The sequence below is a fragment of the Bos indicus x Bos taurus genome, chromosome 24 (genome assembly GCF_003369695.1).
Source record: "Bos indicus x Bos taurus breed Angus x Brahman F1 hybrid chromosome 24, Bos_hybrid_MaternalHap_v2.0, whole genome shotgun sequence".
In the NCBI taxonomy this organism is placed as follows: Eukaryota; Metazoa; Chordata; class Mammalia; order Artiodactyla; family Bovidae; genus Bos; species Bos indicus x Bos taurus.
The window spans coordinates 24654873-24673750 of NC_040099.1; the positions used below are offsets into that span (position 1 = coordinate 24654873).

At 40.6% G+C, this 18878-nt stretch overlaps 1 protein-coding gene across 2 annotated transcripts in view; it reads left to right on the plus strand.

The window, feature by feature from the left end:
• Window positions 1–18878, plus strand: part of KLHL14 (kelch like family member 14) — a 114586-nt gene that overhangs the window by 90359 nt on the left and 5349 nt on the right. For both annotated transcript variants that reach the window (XM_027526015.1, XM_027526016.1), the window contains exons 4-7: window positions 1417–1506; window positions 7964–8042; window positions 17683–17873; window positions 17955–18113. In XM_027526015.1, the coding sequence (XP_027381816.1) occupies window positions 1417–1506; window positions 7964–8042; window positions 17683–17873; window positions 17955–18113 (519 nt within the window). The remainder of the gene's footprint in view (window positions 1–1416; window positions 1507–7963; window positions 8043–17682; window positions 17874–17954; window positions 18114–18878) is intronic.

An 18878-nucleotide genomic window follows, 5' to 3' on the forward strand; every position in this document is an offset into this window, starting at 1 on the left:
GAGGCTTAAGCTATCTGATTTGCTCTTTCTGGAGCTGTGTTATAAGGATTCAAAGCTCTGCCAGTTTCTCCTTATTTTTGTATACATATCTTAGCCAGCATAAGTACATTCTAAGACAAATAGAAGATATTAAAAACAAAGTGAAATGAGAGATATGTATCATCTCAGATAAACTGGGTTATAAGATAGGCTCGTTCTCTCTCTGTCTCCCTCTCTCTCCCTCCGTCTCTCTCTCTCTCTGTCTCTCTCTCTCTCTGTCTTCCTATCTTTCTCCCACCACTGGCAAAAGAGTACAGAGTACGAGCTGGCCCTGACTCATATTGATTTCCCACTGCACTGGTTTCTTAAGTGCTCTGTTGATCCGTGTCAAGCAATAAGTTCCCTGGCTGAACATGCATATCACCTCCCCATTTGTCCTCACCTAGATTTAAGGTGCCCATATGATGAGCTGAACAAGGACATCATTTTTCCTACTGGTGTCACTGGGCCCAAACCACACTGCCCGTGGTGTGACAGCTAATGCCATGCACGTTTACAGTCACCATGTGATATAATAATAGCAGAGACGAACACAGCACTGCACACACGGGCTAACAGGGGTGTCCCATTCTGGTCCTGTGTGTCTCCCCAACGAACACGTGCATGAGAACAGATCCAGGGCAACCTGGATTTTCTGAATCATATTCCCCCTTTTCACAGGCACTGCATTCGGGGCAGAGCAGGGCAAGACGAGGGGAATGGATATTTGTGACATTCCTGACAGTTTTTATCTTTGTTCCAGAAGAGCTCTTAAGCAGATAGATAGAAAATGTGTGATTGTGCTGCTAATGACATTGTACAGGAAATTAAGCGTATACATTTGGAGAAGGCATTAAATCAGCAGGACCTTAATTTAAAAACTTAAAACTGTATGGAAATTCAGCTTGCTCATTGCTGTGGAATAGAAAACAGCCAAGCACCCTGAGTCTGTTTATGGAAAGATTGCCAGCAAGCCAAGTTTGGGCAGAGCAGCTTAATGGCTCCGAGTGGATGCTGGGGGATTTCTTCCGAGACGGAACCCCCAGCCCTGACCGTTGGGGAGTGTCATTCATGGTTTTAGACTGCGATCCCCATCAGCAGGCAGGTGAGGAGAACTTAAGAATCGAAAGCAGCCCGACACGTTGTTCTTGATTGATCTGCGGAATAATATTATGTAAAATTCATCCAAAGGGGTGGGGTTGGCAGTTGCTGGAAACACACTGCTGAGCCCTGTGGACTGGGGGGTGCCCCGCTCTGCTGTCTGTGTGCTCTTCTCCCTTCTGACTTAGTCTCATGTTTTGTGCATTTTGGTGAAAGCACATAACTCATGATCCAGGGTACCAAGTCCTAAGATGAAAATTTTCATATGTCCTTTTTTTTTTCCTTTCTCAATTCTAGTCATGCCCTACAACAGTGCCCATCACTGCGTCGTGGAGGTGGAAAACTTCCTGTTTGTGTTGGGCGGAGAGGACCAATGGAACCCTAATGGTAACTATTGAACCACTTAGTAGTAGATGCTCAACAAGTATGTGATGAGAGGTGCTGGTGGCAATCCATCTTGTAATTACCGTGGAAAACATATTTCTGTGCAGCAGGGACAAATGAAGTAGTCGGTGATGGGGGCTGACGATTGGAGGGAGGGTCAACCGTTGAGCTGACAGAGGACGGTACGCAGCAGTGCGTTCACTCATGGACTGTCTGGGGATTTGGCTTCGCCGTGACGCCCAGCCCCATCTCCTTATCCATCCCCTGAGGAATGCCCCCAGCATAAGCCCAGACTCCCTGGAGGCAGGTAGCAAGTGGCAGCTATGAAGAATGCTCACCACCTTCTCCACCAATTTTCTCCCGTTTTATCAGGATAATAACACACAGTTTCAATAAGTAAACATCATCTGCCGTCGTGCTGAAGATAACCTTAGCTGAAGTTCCTCTGCAGCCTTTATTACTTAAAGCCTATTCGGGCTACAGCATCTTTTGCAAGGGCTTCGTCCACAGATTATCCACCATCTTCCCTGTTGATGCAATTACTCTGTAATTGTGTCAAAGAGAAAAACTAAACATTTGAATACCCTTCCCAAACCCAACATGGGCAGAACACTGCACCTTGCTGCGCCTTGCAGAACACGCAAAAGTATCAAGATATTTTTGGAAACCTTGCACGTGAAGGAGGGGTTGCATTGTAGCCTTCTCTGTAACAGAGATCATTATGACTGAGAAACCATAAAACAGCTTGCAGGTACACATTTTTACTTTAAAACCCCAGAACAGCCAGCTGAAATTACATATACTGCATATATTTTATGGTGAATGTTCTCTTTTAGCATCTGCACCAAGGCAAATTATAGAAAATTGTTACATCTGTTCATTCTAGAAAATCTTAAAGGAAAACAGCCCAGGCTACCCTCCAAGAATATTTCTTTGAAGAGAAAGGGACAGTCTTTCCCAAGATCTGCCTTGTTGGCTCATATCTTTCAGTGTTAGAAAGACAGTTTCTGGGCTTTGGGGAGAAACAGATTTGGATCAGGAACAAAAAATGTTATTTATTATGTCTTTTCTAACTTCTCTTTGCAATGACGGATTCCATATGTTACCAAAAACAAACAAACAAACAAAAAAGCCCTGGTAGATATATAATCCACGATGAACTCTCCTGTTTAACCTCTTCTTCCCTGGAAGTGATTTGAACAGAGTGGAACTTTTGTAAGAGAAAAGAGTGCACAGCAGGCAGGTTTATCTAAGAAAGAACGTGCAGAATTGTTTTTTGAAAGCCAGATGAAAATTAACACATGACAAGGGAAGGCTGGGGGGTCTTGTTCCTAATGACGTTAGTGATAGACTGCTTTGTAATACTCTAATATAAATGCCTATATTCTGTCATGCCCCAACTTACAGAGAACCAGTTTACATTTGTCACTTACCAATATTAACTCCCCCAGAAAAACTGCCCATGGGAGATTTCCTTTCCTTTCTTCTTCCTTCCCCTCTACCACTGGCTAAAAACTGCCACTCCTTGCCCCCACTTTATCACTCAAGAGATAGACAACAATCATGTCTGGTGACTGGACCTCTTAAGAAAAAAAGAGAGAGAAATGGAAGAGTTACAAGAAAATGGAAAAGATGAGAAGAAACTAAAGAAGTGAAGAGTAATCCAGAATTCCATTGCCTGTGGCCACCCCCTCAGGCGTCTAAGTAGGGTCAATGAAAGGCACAGGAGGAAATAACTGTCTTCATTTTATCTCACTCTCCTCACTCTACCTCACTCATTCCTTCTGAGATTTATTATCCCCTCTGCACATCCTTTGCCAACTTCAGAACATCTTTCTTCTTTTTATCTCCTCATCCTTCATCCTAGCCTCTTTTCCATACCACCGACTTTGCCTCTGAAAGCTCTTTCTTCGGTTCCCATCAACATCACACGAGTGGTTAGCTCAGCCTTTTCTCTGAGTGACGGTCACTACCATTTACCACTAATAAGCAAAGCCGATTGCTGATTTCTACCACCAGTGCTCAGCGTGTGCAGGTCCTACGCCCCATTACTGAAAGGAGGCACATGTCTTCCTCCAAATGGAAATTCTAAACCAAGCATCACAGAGAAACATTCTTATTCGTGGTGGGTGTATTCTACATTCCTCTTAAAAACATTCATCTTTGGATATATTTGGGAATTAATCTTGGAACATGACTATCAAGAATGACTTTTTCTACAGGGAAATGATTGTAAATTCTACAAAAACTTGATTACAAACCAACTCTAGACATAATCCTTCCTTGATTTGGAGCCTCCCTTTGTGAAATCCAAGTCTTTGGAGTCATACTTACTTCTGGCACTCTTAGATCTTTCTGTAATCCCCAACTCTTTCTGTAATCCCCAAATAAAACTTGATTTGACACCCAACCAGGCGATCCAAACCCTGCCATGCAATCCTTGGAACTCAAGATTGCACATCAACAATATCCCTATAATCCTTAAACTCTCCCCAAATGTCCCTTCAGCTTCTTTTCTAATCAAAGTCTGACTGTTCTCTGGGAGGACTATTAGTCCAGCCACTCTGTCCGATGAGGACTGTGTTCGGTCCCCCACCTTTGCTCTTATGCTCCATATTATTGGAGGCAGGTAGCTTTTCTATTTCTCTATTCACTCTCACATGCTTTAAACTCACCACTTTAAAGGGTGTCTTCAGATTTTACTTCCTGCTGCCCTTGTATGTAGCAGCTCCCCAGTATTATTACGGAGATGCCACCTCCTTCACATTTTCATTGTCCATCATCCCTTCATGTCCATGCGTGCTAAGTCACTTCAGCCATGTCCAATTCTTTGTGACCCCATGGACTGTAGCCCACCAGGCTCCTCTGTCCATGGAATTCTCCAGGCAAGAATACTGGAGTGGGTAGCCATTCCCTTCTCCAGGGGATCTTCCCGACCTAGGGATCAAACCCAGGTCTCCTGCATGGCAGGCAGATTTTTTACCATCTGAGCCACCAGGGAAGTTCCTCATGTCCATACTTCCCTCCTCACTGAGCTTATAGTCTATCGCCCACCCTTATAGTCACATTAGTGCACAAACCTGAAGCCCTTGTGTCCATCTCTCCTATTATTCTTGCCTGGTAAAGCCCTGGTCCTGGTTCAGCCCAACTCTTTCCATCTCTCTCCTGCCCTTGAGCAACTAAATGGAGACATAGAAAATCATACAGCCATGCTAGCTACTAGCCAACACTACTAAATTTCCCTGGTCAATACACTCTTCCACCCTCTGGGTTAATTATTTGACACCTTCTCTTTCCTCGGATACTTCTTTCTCCAAAATCTCCTTCCTCACTCTCAGCTGATAGCCTTGCTTCATAGTCTAATGAGAATAGAAGCAATCAAACAGTAAAATCTTCATCTTGCTACTACCAAATCCATTGCTACCCAGATATTTTTTTTTTAAGATTTTTGGATGTGATCTATCTTAAAAGTCTGTATTGGATTCGTTACAATACTGCTTCTGTTTTATGTTTTGGTTCTTTGACCTCGAGTCATGTGGGGTCCCAGCTCCCCGACCAGGGATTGACCCACCACCCCCTGCATGCAAAGACGAATCTTGACCATGGGACCACCAGAGAAGTCCCACTACCCATATATTTTAGGTAAATATATCCCTCTTATTGGGCTTCCCTGGTAGCTCAGATGGTAAAAGAATCAGCCTGCAATGTGGAAGACCTGGGTTCAATCCCTGGGTTGGGAAGAGTCCCTGGAGAAGGAAATGGCAACCCACTCCAGTCTTCTTGCTTGGATAACACCATGGACAGAGGAGCCTGGTGTCCATGAAGTGGCAAAGAGTCGGACACGACTTAGCACAGCAGCAGCAATCCCTCCTATTATTATTTCTGCTCCAACCTGAAGTCTACTCCTCATTCCCTTTTGCCTCCTCAAGTACTTTGGAGTACTTCTGAATTTAAAAACATGACCAACAACCAAATAAAAATTTCTCTTGATGCTGCATCTTCCAGCTATCATCTTCATCTTTTTATGCCAAAAGCCCTAAAAGCTTTGCCTGTCCTCTTGCCTCTGCTTTCTTATATCTTAGCCTCTCCTGAGGAGTCCCCCCTTAGGCTTTCATCCCCTCCTGTCCACTGTGTAAACAAGGCTTGTCATGGTCACTGCCAAGTTTCCAAATCCCATGGTCAGTTCTCCATTCCTCACTCCTCTATCTGACATGGCTTCCAAACTCCCACCACACTTTCCTTCCTACTTCTGACAGTTCCTTTCCTTTGCTGATTTTTCTTCTCCCCCAGAGTTCATTTCCAGGACTCTTTATCTTCCATTTCCATACCCTCTCACTAAAGATTTTCATCCTGTTCTATGATTTCAAACAATAACTCAGTCTCAGTTAGCCAGTGGCCTATGAGCCACTTTCACTTTGAGATCCCATAGGATTCTGCAGATTAAGTCCAAAACAAAATTCATGGCTTCCCTCCCTAACCCTCAACTATTCCTGCCTGGTCTTCCCCACCTCAGCAAACTGCATGACATTCCAACCAGTTGTTGTTATTGTTGTTTTAGTTGCTAAGTCACGTCCAACTCTTTTGCAAACCCATGGGCTACAGCCCACCAGGCTCTTCTGTCCATGGGATTTCCCAGGCAAGAATAGTGGAGTTGGTTGCCATTTCCTTCCCCAGGGGATAGTCCCAGATCAGTGATCAAACCTATGTCTCCTACACTGGCAGGCAGATTCTTTACCACTGAGCCACCAGAGAAACCCCTCTGACCAGATACTATGGCTAAAATTCTGACAGTCATCTTTAATTATTCACCTTTTCTTACACCAATGCTCAGTCTATCAGAAAATTGTATTGGCTGTGCCCAAACAGTAGATGCCAATATGGCCATATCTTGCCTCCACCTTCATTCAAGCCAGCTCTTGCCTTGATTGTTGTGATGGCACCCACTTCCAGAGCAGCCCTTCTGCAGTCTTTCTGTTACACAGCAGCCAGAGTGGTCATGGTAAGAGAGAAGTGAGGCCACGTTCCTCGTTGGCTCAAAACCTTCCAGTGACTTCCTAATGTTCTTAGAAGAAAAGACAAAAATCAGCATCAGTCCACAAGGCACACTGTGTCCAGACCTTCATATACTTCTGACTTCTGTCCAAGTAGCCCCTGCAGTCTTGCTGGTTTTGAACCCATGGCCAGCCCAGGGAGAAGTTATGCTCACTTTGCCTACTGTCTGAGACTCTAATTCTGCAGATATTTGCATGACTTTTAGAGTGTATCTGTGAACAGGTGCCCATAGTACTGAAACTGAGTTTCCCTTTATTGATCCCCCCTTCATTTTTCTTTATAACATTCATCTTCACTTGATGAATTTACAAGTTTGTATTTATTTCCTTGTAAGTACTGGAACTTTGTCTTTTTTGTTTACCAATATAGTCCCAGACCTAGAATAGGTAAGACACATAGTGGGTACTCAGTGTGTATTTGTGCAATTAATAATTGTGTGGTGTATTCATGCCTGTGTGAGTGCATGTACACACACACGCACACACACTCCTATCTGTTTATTCCTGCAGTGAATTTTAGTACCTATATTTCAAGGGTTAGTTCCACATATATTAACAAAAAACAGACTTTTAGAGTTAAGACCTCAGGTATTTTAGATGATTATCATCTCAAATGGTACAAATAAAATGTAACACACTCTTTGCTTGTATTTCTTGCTTTGGTGTCAATCTGTATGTACAATAAGGTTCATTTTGACACATTGGAGACATTACTATGCTTCTTAGGCTCAACAGAGGAAATAACCTGGTTATTAAATAACCAGCTCTGAGGTCTCATGTTTCACATTTCAGCAAACCTACCTGCTACAGCAACTGTGTGCTCCCCAAATGCAAAAGCAGAACTTACTTGACACACATAGGCTACAACTGATTTCGTATGCAAACTCTTATTGTAGTGAGAGCTATCATTTCCATGGAGACAGAGTGGTCTCTACCACTGCTAGAATTCTTAAATTTGATTTTAAAAAAATCAAAAATACTTTAACCAGAGATATCACTCAATGTAGTCTCTGGAACTGATTATGATTAGATAATAACTTCATGTTTTTAAAACGCAAATACAGAAACAGAAATTTTACCCTAACTTTGGGATAAAACTAGTTTGATAAACATATCTGCTTTTATTATTATGGTTGACTTATGTTTATTATTACTTTCACTTCACTATTTTTATACTAACTCATCCCCCCAAAAAAAAGTAGAGGAGAAAAGAAGAAAAAGGAGAAAAATATTTAAAGTGGCACATAGATTTTTGTTCTGACTCCTCATTCTCATACCATGTTAGATAGTCCCCCTAACTTTCATCTGTTTGTTAAACCAGAGAACAGGGGCATCTTATAAAACACTATTCAATGTGCAAAACAACAAAGGAATCTTAAGTTTTAAGTGTCTCAAATATATCTTTACAGGAAAACACAGTACGAATTTTGTCAGCCGATACGACCCCCGATTTAATAGCTGGATACAACTTCCGCCCATGCAAGAACGGTAAGTGTTTATCTCTTGTGTCTGAAACATTTGTGGCCGCTTGACCTCAAGGAAGGATACTGAATGATTTCCCATGATAAGGTATGCTAAGCAAAGCCAATGAATGACACTGGAGGCAAAATACAAAACTGGCCTGGCCAACTGTGATTAACTGCCTCATTAACTCGATGGAGAAAAATAATAGGTCAAGTATTTGTTCCAATGTAGGAAGAAAGAATTTATATAACTTGTCTTCCTTGGGTTTTTTTTTTTCACATTAAAGTTTACTTTTTTATTGAAGTATCGTTGCTGTGTAATATTATGTAAGTGTACAATATAAAAAAATCACAATTTTTAAAGGTTACACTCCATTTGTAGTTTTAAAATATTGGCTATGTTCCCTGTGTTGTATAATAGATCTTTGTAACTTATTTTATACTTAATAATTTGTACTTCTTAATACCCTAGCCCTATCTTGCCCCTCCCCACTTCTCTCTGCCAATTGGTAACCACTGGTTTGTTCTCTGTATCTGTGAGTCTGCTGCTTTTTTGTTATATCCACTAGTCTGTTGCATCTTTTGGATTCCACATGTACGTGATATCATATGGCATTTATCTTTGTCTGACTTATTCACTTAGCATAATGCCTATCCATGGCTTGTCTTCCTTTTCCATGTTGCACTAGTTTTTTTGACAAGCAGAGCTACAATTTCATGGCTATTCCACTCTTCACAGTTGTAATTTATTCAAATCTTATCACTGAAATATAGAACACCATTCTCACAATGTATGTATTTTGATGCAGATATTTCCATATTAAAGTTTCCAAGTCTCACTACCTCGAATTCCTTATGTCTACTTCCTCAAACATCTCCCCATCAGACGTTTAAAAATAGGTGATTTGCTACCTAATGAAAAGTCAGTTTTGCAAGGTGTCTTCTCATTTCTAATGTATGCAGTGTTTATCTCACCAAAGTTTTCTAACATCGAAGGACAATAAGGCAACTGTGTTTGTACACATTCAGTTCTCCTGACTATTACTTAGGCAGGAGGCCATGTCGTAATATATACATGCAAATTCACATACTAAATCTTGAACACTTGGTTCTTTTCGAATAATGTCTCAACATCCTCATGAGCAAATTCTCTGATATAATAGTAACAATAAGCTGCAACGTATTTTCTCTTCTCAATTGAACCAAGAAATAATTTTTGTTCTTATTCCTTCATAACCTTAACATCCCCTTTTTTAAACATTCAATCAGATTACACTGTTGTTCTGTCACTAAGTCATGTTCAACTCTTTGCAACCCCATGGGCTGGAGCACACCGGTTCTTCTGTCTTTCACTATCTCCACTGTCTTGGAATTTTCTCAAATTCATGCCCATTGAGTCGATGATGCTATCTAACCACCTCATCCTCTGCCACCCACTTCTCCTTTTGCCTTCAGTCTTCCCAGAATCAGAGTTTTTTTCAGTGAGTCAGCTCTTCGCATCAGGTGGGCAAAGTATTGGAGTTTTGCTTTAGCATCAGTGCTTCCAATGAATATTCAAGACTGATTTCCTTTAGGATGGACTGGCTTGATCTCCTTGCAGTCCAAGGGACTCTCAGGAGTCTTCTCCAGCACCACAGATTACACTGAGATCAAGTTAAATCCTTAATCATGAATTCCAAGTTAAAAAAATTCAAATCATACCATTCACTCAAAAAGGTACATTACTGCCAAAAGAGAGTAAGAATTTCTGCTGTAAACTTAGTATCTAACGTCCCATTCCATATAAGGATATTGAAACTCTCTTTCAAGGGACTAAACATTATACACTGAAAACGACATTTTAGTCATTTTCAAGGCACAATATAGTCTAAGGACCACAGAGAGGACTGTCTAATTCAAAGGTACCTCAAGGGATTATTCTGGCTCAGTTAATATCTTGACAAATTTCTCAATCCTCCTGTTGTGTATACATGTATATATAAAAGCTTCCTAAGAGAAGAGCTTCTTTCCTGGAGAAAGCTTCTTTCTCCAACATACCTTATTTCTCTCCTTTTGGGGTTATTTTCTGGTTGCTGCTATTGTTAGCTGTATCATTTTAACCTTTGATCTAAACTATTCCAAAAGTTTATTTAAAAAAAATTAAATATACATCAAAACATGTTTGAGATGTCAGCTTCTCATCACCATGGTCTCCTTTGCTGGGGGCTGTTCACCACAATAATTAACCTTCATGCCTTGGGTTTGGGAGGCATAACTCACGTCGCGGTCAATTATCTCACTGTAGAGCCCCTAAGGATGAGAAGTATTGCTGCAAAACCTAATTAGTAATTTTTTTAAATGTGTATTGTTTACTTGATATTCTATAATGACTTCCTCGGAGGCACTATAGCCTATCAGGGCAGGGTCCTACTTAGACAATTTTTAGCAGCTCATTGACCTGATAAAAAGACCTGCCATGGTCTGTCGGCGCCCGGCAGCCACCGTTGACAGGATGGACTGTTTAACGTTTCTTTCCAAGTCATTATGGTATATCATGTCAGGTCCCTAGTAAAAGAAGTTTTTTTTTAGATTTCGAACAATCAACTCGATAGACCAAATAAAGAGCTCCTTCCCGAGCTGAATGGGAAAAGGCAGACCTCACAAATGCCCAGTCAATCTTCTAGCTCCATATCTCCTATGGGTTGGTTGACCTGGGCAGCAATCCATAACTTAAAATGAAATTCTTCTGTCATTGCCAAGCTTCCATTCACCCAAGCAAGTACAGTTAGCTACCAGTGTGGTTTAATTGGTGATTAAACAAAGAAGGAAAAAAATTGAAAATATATGAGATACTCTTCAGATTAGAAAAGAGATTTCTTGAGATATTTAATTGAGTTAGCTCTGCATTGTATAGATCATGAATCAGACTCACCGGAAGTTCCCCACCTCCCTCCTTCCCTTCTGCTCGTGTGCTCAGTCCTTTCAGTCATCTCCAGGTCTTTGCAGCCCCATGGATTGTAGCCCACCAGGCTCCTCTGTCCATGAGATTTTCCCAGCAAGGATACTGAAGTGCACTTCTAAGCTCTCCTCCAGGATATCTTCCCTACCCAGGGGTTGAACCTGTGTCTCCTGTATCTCCTACATTGCAGGCGGGTTCTTTACTGCTGAGCCACCAGGGAATTCCCCTTATACCCTCAGCTGCTGCCAAACTGCTGAGAAGTTGTTACTATGCTGAGAAGTTACCAAACAGATTAAGAATAATGGAAACACATTGAAAGTCACCTCTAGGGTCACCCACTCTTACAGAGCTGGCTGGGCAAATTCCTCAGATATCTTGCCTAATCAGAACTTCCAAAGGAGTATAAAGAACGTGCAGAACACCCTCCCAGTTCATCAAGGAAATGGGCACATGACCTCCAGGCTTACTCAGCCATAGGTCAACTCATGACTTGTATGTGTGCTACCAAGAGGTTGCCGACAGAAGGGGTTAGACAAAGTACAAAGATAAATGTAAAGCTCAAGAGTTGTTTTGGTCTCAGATTTAGGATTTGATTCTTCAGTAAGAAGAGGGCAAAAATGAACGATTGGATCAATAAAAATGCTTTGGTGATTTCAAGTTTGTTTTCAAAAAAAAGTAGACATTTTAGGTGTTATTCTTATGGAAATACTACCTGCTAGCTAGTCTAGGCGGAGAAGGCAATGGCAACCCACTCCAGTCCTCTCGCCTGGAAAATCCCATGGGTGGAGGAGCCTGGTGGGCTGCAGTCCATAGGGTCGGGAAGAGTTGAACACGACTGAGCGACTTCCCTTTCCCTTTTTCCTTTCATGCATTGAAGAAGGCCATGGCAACCCACTCCAGTGTTCTTGCCTGGAGAATCCCAGGGATGGGGGAGCCTGGTGCGCTGCCGTCTATGAGGTCGCACAGAGTCGGACACGACGGAAGCGACTTAGCAGCAGCAGCAGCAGCTAGTCTAGGAAATAAAAAAGAGAAAAAAGAGAGGGTGGGGAGGGAAGGAAGGATAGAGGGAGGGCGGGAGAAAGGAAAACCACTTGGGAGGCACCATTAACAAAGCTTAAGTTTCACAGAGTAAGTGAAAAGCAGGAAGCATGTACATCAAAGAAGTTTCCAAATTTAAATATTTTGTTTCTAGCAGCCTTACAAGAAACAATGAGAAACAATATTCTGTTTGACAAAATCTGGTATTTTTAACCTGATGGTAAAAGTCAAAAGTTGAAACAGGTTTGATGCAGGATACTGGATGCTTGGGGCTGGTGCACTGGGACGACCCAGAGGGATGGTATGGGGAGGGAGGAGGGAGGAGGGTTCAGGATGGGGAACACATGTATACCTGTGGCGGATTCATTTCGATATTTGGCAAAACTAACACAATATTGTAAAGTTTAAAAATAAAATAAAATTTAAAAATAAATAAATAAAATGTAAATAAATAAATAAAACCAAAAAAAAAAAAAAGTTGAAACAGAGGTAGTGAAAGAAAGTGTTAGTGGCTCAGTCCTGTTGGACTCTGAGACCCCATGGACTAAAGCTCGCCAGGCTCCTCTGTCCATGGGATTCTCCAGACAAAAATACTGGAGTGGGTTGCCACTGCCTACTCCAGGAGATCTTCCCAACTGAGGGATCAAACCCACATCTCCTATGTCTCCTGCACTGCAAATGGATTCTTTACCCAGTGAGCCATCAGGGAAGCCCTCTCAGTATGACTCTTGAGTATATGAACTGACCACCTTACGCTTCAGAAAAAGCTTGTAAAAATCTGTCCTATACACAGGTTCAAAGTGTATTTGTAGAGGGCATCGATAGTCATTTTAAAATTATCACAAGTCATTGAATATCATCTCTGGCATTGGGACAGGAGGTGGCCGGGTGGAGGAGGGAGAGAGAAACAACTTGAAATACAGATAGTGTCATTCCATTAAAAAGTCTTCAATAAGCTTCCTTTTGCCCCCAAATAACGTAGCCTAATCAGGTGTGCTCTTCATGTGGGGAGGAGGGGCAGGAAGCGTTCCCAGGAGAGACCTGGTGTGGTGAAATTTTAGCCGCAAGCAAATGTTCACAGTTGCTGATAGACCATTAACTACCCAGTGTTTCTATAATACATTTCATGAATTCTCACTTTGGGCATGCAAGGGAATAAGTCAGAGACTCAGAACCTTAGCTATTAAAATTTCTACACAAAAATGCACTTTTCATCAGGAAATGAAACCTACTGATTTTTTTTCCCCCATTTGGAACCTAACAGTGACACTGTGTGGATAAAGCTAGGAGTACACACGGAACATCACATTGGGAATGTCGGGGATAGAAAGACAGTTCTGACAGCTCCCTCGGGTGAGGAGAGGAAGGAAGGAGCAAGATCAGAAAGAGGGAGAAATTAAACTGTGGACAAGATAAAAGGAGTTCACACTGCCAGAAGAAGATCTTTCTCTGATTCTCCACTACCTAAACTTAATTTAATAGAGAGTTTCATGCTTGTTATGACTAGCATTTTTTCTCTTCTAGACCAGAATATAGTACATATAATACACAGAAGAACTTAGAATATAGTATATTGCAACTAACATGGTCCAAATTATGGAACTGGCCCACTGATGATGGTTTGTTAGTAAGATTACTAACTTAATTGTTTCAGAGGCTCCAAAACTTGCAATAGATTCATACAGAAGAGGGATATTGACCTACCCTGTGTCAATGATGCAAAGAAATATCTGTTTAGCACAAATTTTCATAGACATGTCAGTCTTCTCAACAAAATATTTTAACTTGAAAAGGTAAAAGCACTAGTAAAGCAACCTTGACCCATCATATTCAATGAGAGCAATTGAAATCTGGTTAGAAAAATGGAAGGAACTAGGGGTCTACCTATGTGCACTTAATTTTGCTATTGTTTTTAAACCTAATTTTATGTTTAGATGAGTTTTTACGTCCTTATACCAAGAAATTTCAAATTTTCAGGTTTTCAATTCCCATAATAATCTGATTAAAAATTCCCTTCAAAATCTTTTTCTCCAAACATATGCCTCCAAAAAAATGCACATTCACAACATATATGTATACATATTTATAATATATTGGAGAAGGAAATGGCAACCCACTCCAGTATGGTTCCCTGCGAAATCCCAAGGACAGAGGAGACTGGTGGCTACAGTCCATGGGGTCACAAAGAGTCAGACATGACTTACAACTAAACAAAAGCATTGTGTGTGTGTGTGTGTGTGTGTGTGTGTATTCACTATATATATATATATATATATATATATATATATAATTTTATTTAAAAGACTTTTTTATAATTTCAGAGCTTCACATACCCCTCAGAAGACATGGCCCAGGTTAGCAGCAAACTTTATTTAGTGAAATCCAACTCACCTGTTCTTTGTTCTCCTTTGTAACATTCTCTATTTTTCCATTATTGCTCTCTTCATCATCTTTCTGAGTTTTCTACAGCACACATTTCTGTCAAGAAAATATAGGAAAAAAAATAGCCAAAATACTACTCTCAAATAAACAATGATGCTAACAAGTCCAGGACTATCCAGAAAAACTGAACTTGATATTCCAGCAATCCCATTCTTGCATATACAGTGTATCCAAAGGAACCAAAATCAAGATCTTAAAAGAGACACCTGCACTCCCATGTTCATGGCAGCATTACTCACAAATGCCAAGATATGGAAACAAACTGTCTGTTGACACACAAATAAAGAAAATGTGGTGTGTATATAAATATGCAAGTATGTGCTCGTCGCTCAGTCATGTCCAACTCTTTGTGATCCCATAGACTGTAGCCCTCCAAGCTCCTCTGTCTATGGAATTTTCCCGGCAAGAATACCGAAGTGGGTTGCCATTTCCTCCTTCAGGGGATCTTCCCAACCTAGGGATCAAACCCATGTCTCTTGCATCTCCTGCATTGGCAGGCAAATTCTTTACCACTGTGCTACCTAGGAAGCCTGCACACACATATATATACTGGAATATTATTCTGCCACAGAAAAGAAGGAAATTCTGCCATTTACATGACAAACATAGATGAGACTGAAGGTGATTACACCAAGTGAAATAAGCCAGACTGAGAAAGACAAATACTGTATATCACTTATATGTAGAATCGTATTTTAAAAGTCAAAAGTAAAGAAATAGAGATTAAAATGGTGGCTGCCAGGGGATAAGGGTGAGGGAAATAGGGAGAGATTGATGAAAGGATGCAAACTTCCAATTGCAAGATGAGTAAATTTTGAGGATCTAATTACAGCATGCTAACTATAGTTAATAATAGTTATTGTTTACCTGAAATTTGGTAAGAGAGTAGATCTTAAGTGTTCTCACCAAACAAAAATAGAGGTTAATATGTGAGCTGATGAAGTGTTAATTAATTTGATTGTGAAAGTCATTTTACAATGTACGCATGTACCAAATCATCACACTGTACCCTTTATATTTATTATAGTTTTGCCAATTATACCTCAATAAAACTGGAAAAACAACTGAATACATCACCATCTATAACATATGCCATATGTATATGGGCTTTTCCGGCAGCTCAGCGGTAAAGAATCCTCCTGCAATGCAGGAGACACAAGAGATGCAAATTTGATCCCTGGGTTAGGAAGATCCCCTGGAGGAGGCAAAGGCAACCCACTCCAGTATCCTAGCCAGAAAAATCCATGAACTATAGCCTGGCAGGCTACAGTTCATAGGCTGGCAAAGAGTTGGACGTGACCTCACGACTAAGTGTGCATGTATATGGTACTAAATTGTGTTTAAAAATTAAAGAATTTAGTCATCACTGAAAATGCTATTAGAAGTTTATATGCAAACATCACAATGGCTGATTTTTAAAAAATTTTTATCCAGATAATGTCAACTGACAGTTCATGAGAGTGAACAAAATGTTGACACTATGACAAGCACTTTACAATATGTCATATGGCCAGGCAATCTGATTCCAGAGTCCTAACTGTTCATCAAGATGCTATATACTGCTTCCCAGAGGTCTTGACACTTTATAAACACAGCTTGGAAAATCTTCAAACAATATAGGTTTACCTGATTCAAAACCTCTAGGACTCTTTATTTTGCTATTGACTTTGCCCAAGAGTCTTGGCATCAATTTTTATAAAATTTTATAAATAATTTTTATAAAATTTTATAAAGACCATTAATTCATCAAACATAAGTTATGTTCTCTGAAGGGCTTGTGCACACATGCTCAGTTGTGTCCAACTCTTTGCAACCGCATGCATAACCGTGCAGGCTCCTGTGTTCATGAGATTCCCTAGGCAAGAATACTGGAGCAGGTTGCCATTCCCTCCCCCAGGAGATCTTCCCAACCCAGAGATCAAACCTGTGTCTCCTGAGTCTCCTGCATTGGTAGGCAGATTCTTTACCGCTGGGAAGCCTCCTGGGAAGAGCCACCTGGGAAGCCTCTGAAGGGCTTGGCACGTCACAATTATCCTTTTCCAGTATTGACCCACATGTTATCCTTGTGAAGTATATTATTCCAGTAGCATCAATGAGAAAAAAAGAAGCTGAAGATTAAAGTGTTGCTTAAGATTGCGACCTTGTCATCCTAACTAACTTTTTGAGTGCTCTTCCAACTTCTTTTCTCCCTCAGCTCTTGTATGTTATTAGTTGCTAAGCTTTACGTCTTCCTCTCCTATATGTCGCATCCCCACTTTCCGTGTCTTCTGCTAGAACTCTACTTCAGGTCCTCAGTCTCTGACTCCTAGATTGTGTTCTCCCCAGAAAGGCCTTCCTGTCTCCAGTCCTTTCAATACAACTTGCGTGTCTTTTGCCTTTGAGGGAAGGTGGGGTAATTTAATAAATAGTCTTTCTTGAAAAGAGATTTAAAAATATCCTATGGCTTTGTAAGAACATCAAAAGCTACACAGATGAAATTCCTAAGAGCAAAATTTCAACACTATATTCAGTCCGAAAAGTTTCTCTACTTGCAGTCATACTGGGGGATAAAAGAAAAAAAAAGATAATTGAAGAAAAATTTTGATGATGTAGTTCTCTTATAAATTGGGAACAATGACCCTTGAAGGACCATAAAGAAAGTGAATGTCAAGATAATTTATTATTGTTATATTATCTACCTCATTTTTCACTTTGTCTTACTGAGCTGTGATATCTTTACAAGGTACCAAATATCCCAAACATTAGTGAACACTTGAATAGTGTATAAAAGCAAGATAAAAAGAGCTGAAACAAAGAGTTGTAAATTTCCCCTCTACTGTGAGTTTAGTGTCAATAATGTTAACCAGGATGGGGATTACGGATGATTACTATTCAAGGTCTCTGATTTCACAAGGAGTCATATGTATAATGTCCAAAGCTCTGTACCCTTTCTGGGGCTTCCCTGATGGCTCAGCAGGTAACAAATCTTCCTGTAATGCAAAAGACACAGGAGATAAGGGTTCGATCCCTGAGTCAGAAAGATCCCCTGGAGATGGTCATGGCAACCCGCTCCAGTATTCTTGCCTGGAGAATCCCATGGACAGAGGAGCCTGGCGGGCTACAGTCCAAAGGGTCACAGAGACACAACTGAGCGACTGAGCACACACAGCACCCCTTTCTGAAGCAGGACGCCCCCACTTTCCCTGATGACTGATTGGGCTACTTTGTATTTAGAGGGGTGTTGTTTTTTTTTTTTTTTTCATTGTAGAAGAGCCAGTTTCTATGCATGCCGGTTGGACAAACATTTATATGTGATTGGTGGACGGAATGAAACTGGTTACTTGTCCAGCGTGGAGTGCTATAACCTGGAAACAAATGAATGGCGTTATGTGTCTTCTTTGCCACAGCCTCTGGCGGCTCATGCAGGAGCAGTGCACAATGGGAAAATATACATTTCAGGCAAGTCATTCCTCCACTTTCTGCTGCAAAGTTCAGTTCCAAGGCAGTTTCTTGACTTGTGTGTCTATGTTTAATTCACAGGGGGTGTACACAACGGAGAGTATGTCCCGTGGCTATATTGCTATGACCCCGTCATGGATGTCTGGGCTCGAAAACAAGATATGAACACAAAACGTGCCATCCACACTTTGGCTGTAATGAATGATCGCTTATATGCAATTGGAGGAAATCATTTGAAAGGTCCTCTTTTTTTAAATCACAATAACATTTGCATCTCATGTTTCTTGCTAAGGGGGTTTCTCGTTAGATAATCATAGTTAACCAAGTATAAAACATGTTGACCAAATAAAATCTACTCTTTGCAAATTAGCAGTACCCTTGGGCAAGCACTTATTTTGGCTGTCCTGCAGATAGGATTATTTTGAAGTTACCACACACATTAAAGAAATGAATAATGATGTCTACAGAAAATAAAAAACAAGAGCATTAATAACTGAAAAGCACAAACAATTGGTTGTAACAATGAATTCAGTAAAATAAATTATCCCTTATCACCAAATTATAGTAATGGATTTTTTTTCCAGAAAATTGTTTTTGTAATCATCGTAAAGAACTTTTTTTTTTAATTTAGAGCTGCACAAAGAAATGAATGTGATTTTTCTTAAAGAAAACAGAATTTCATGTCTAAATTTAGAATTACTTCTTTGAAGAGTTGAATATCAAACCATCTATGATCCTCAAATTCTTTCCATTTGCTTACTTAATAAGTAACATAGTATTTTTGGAACCACATATGGCTCTTTTCCCTCCTTATTATGTATATTGCAGCAAGTTTTTTGTAGTTTGTGTGTGTGTGTGTAGCACTAAATTTCACAGGAAAGCAGAGAGAGCTGTGATATTGAGAACACTGTGGAATCACTTTGAGCTTCAGTTTTCTCATCTGTAAATGAAGAAGACGGTCAAGTTGGTCTCTCAAATCTCCTCCAGCTCTGACTTTCCATAATT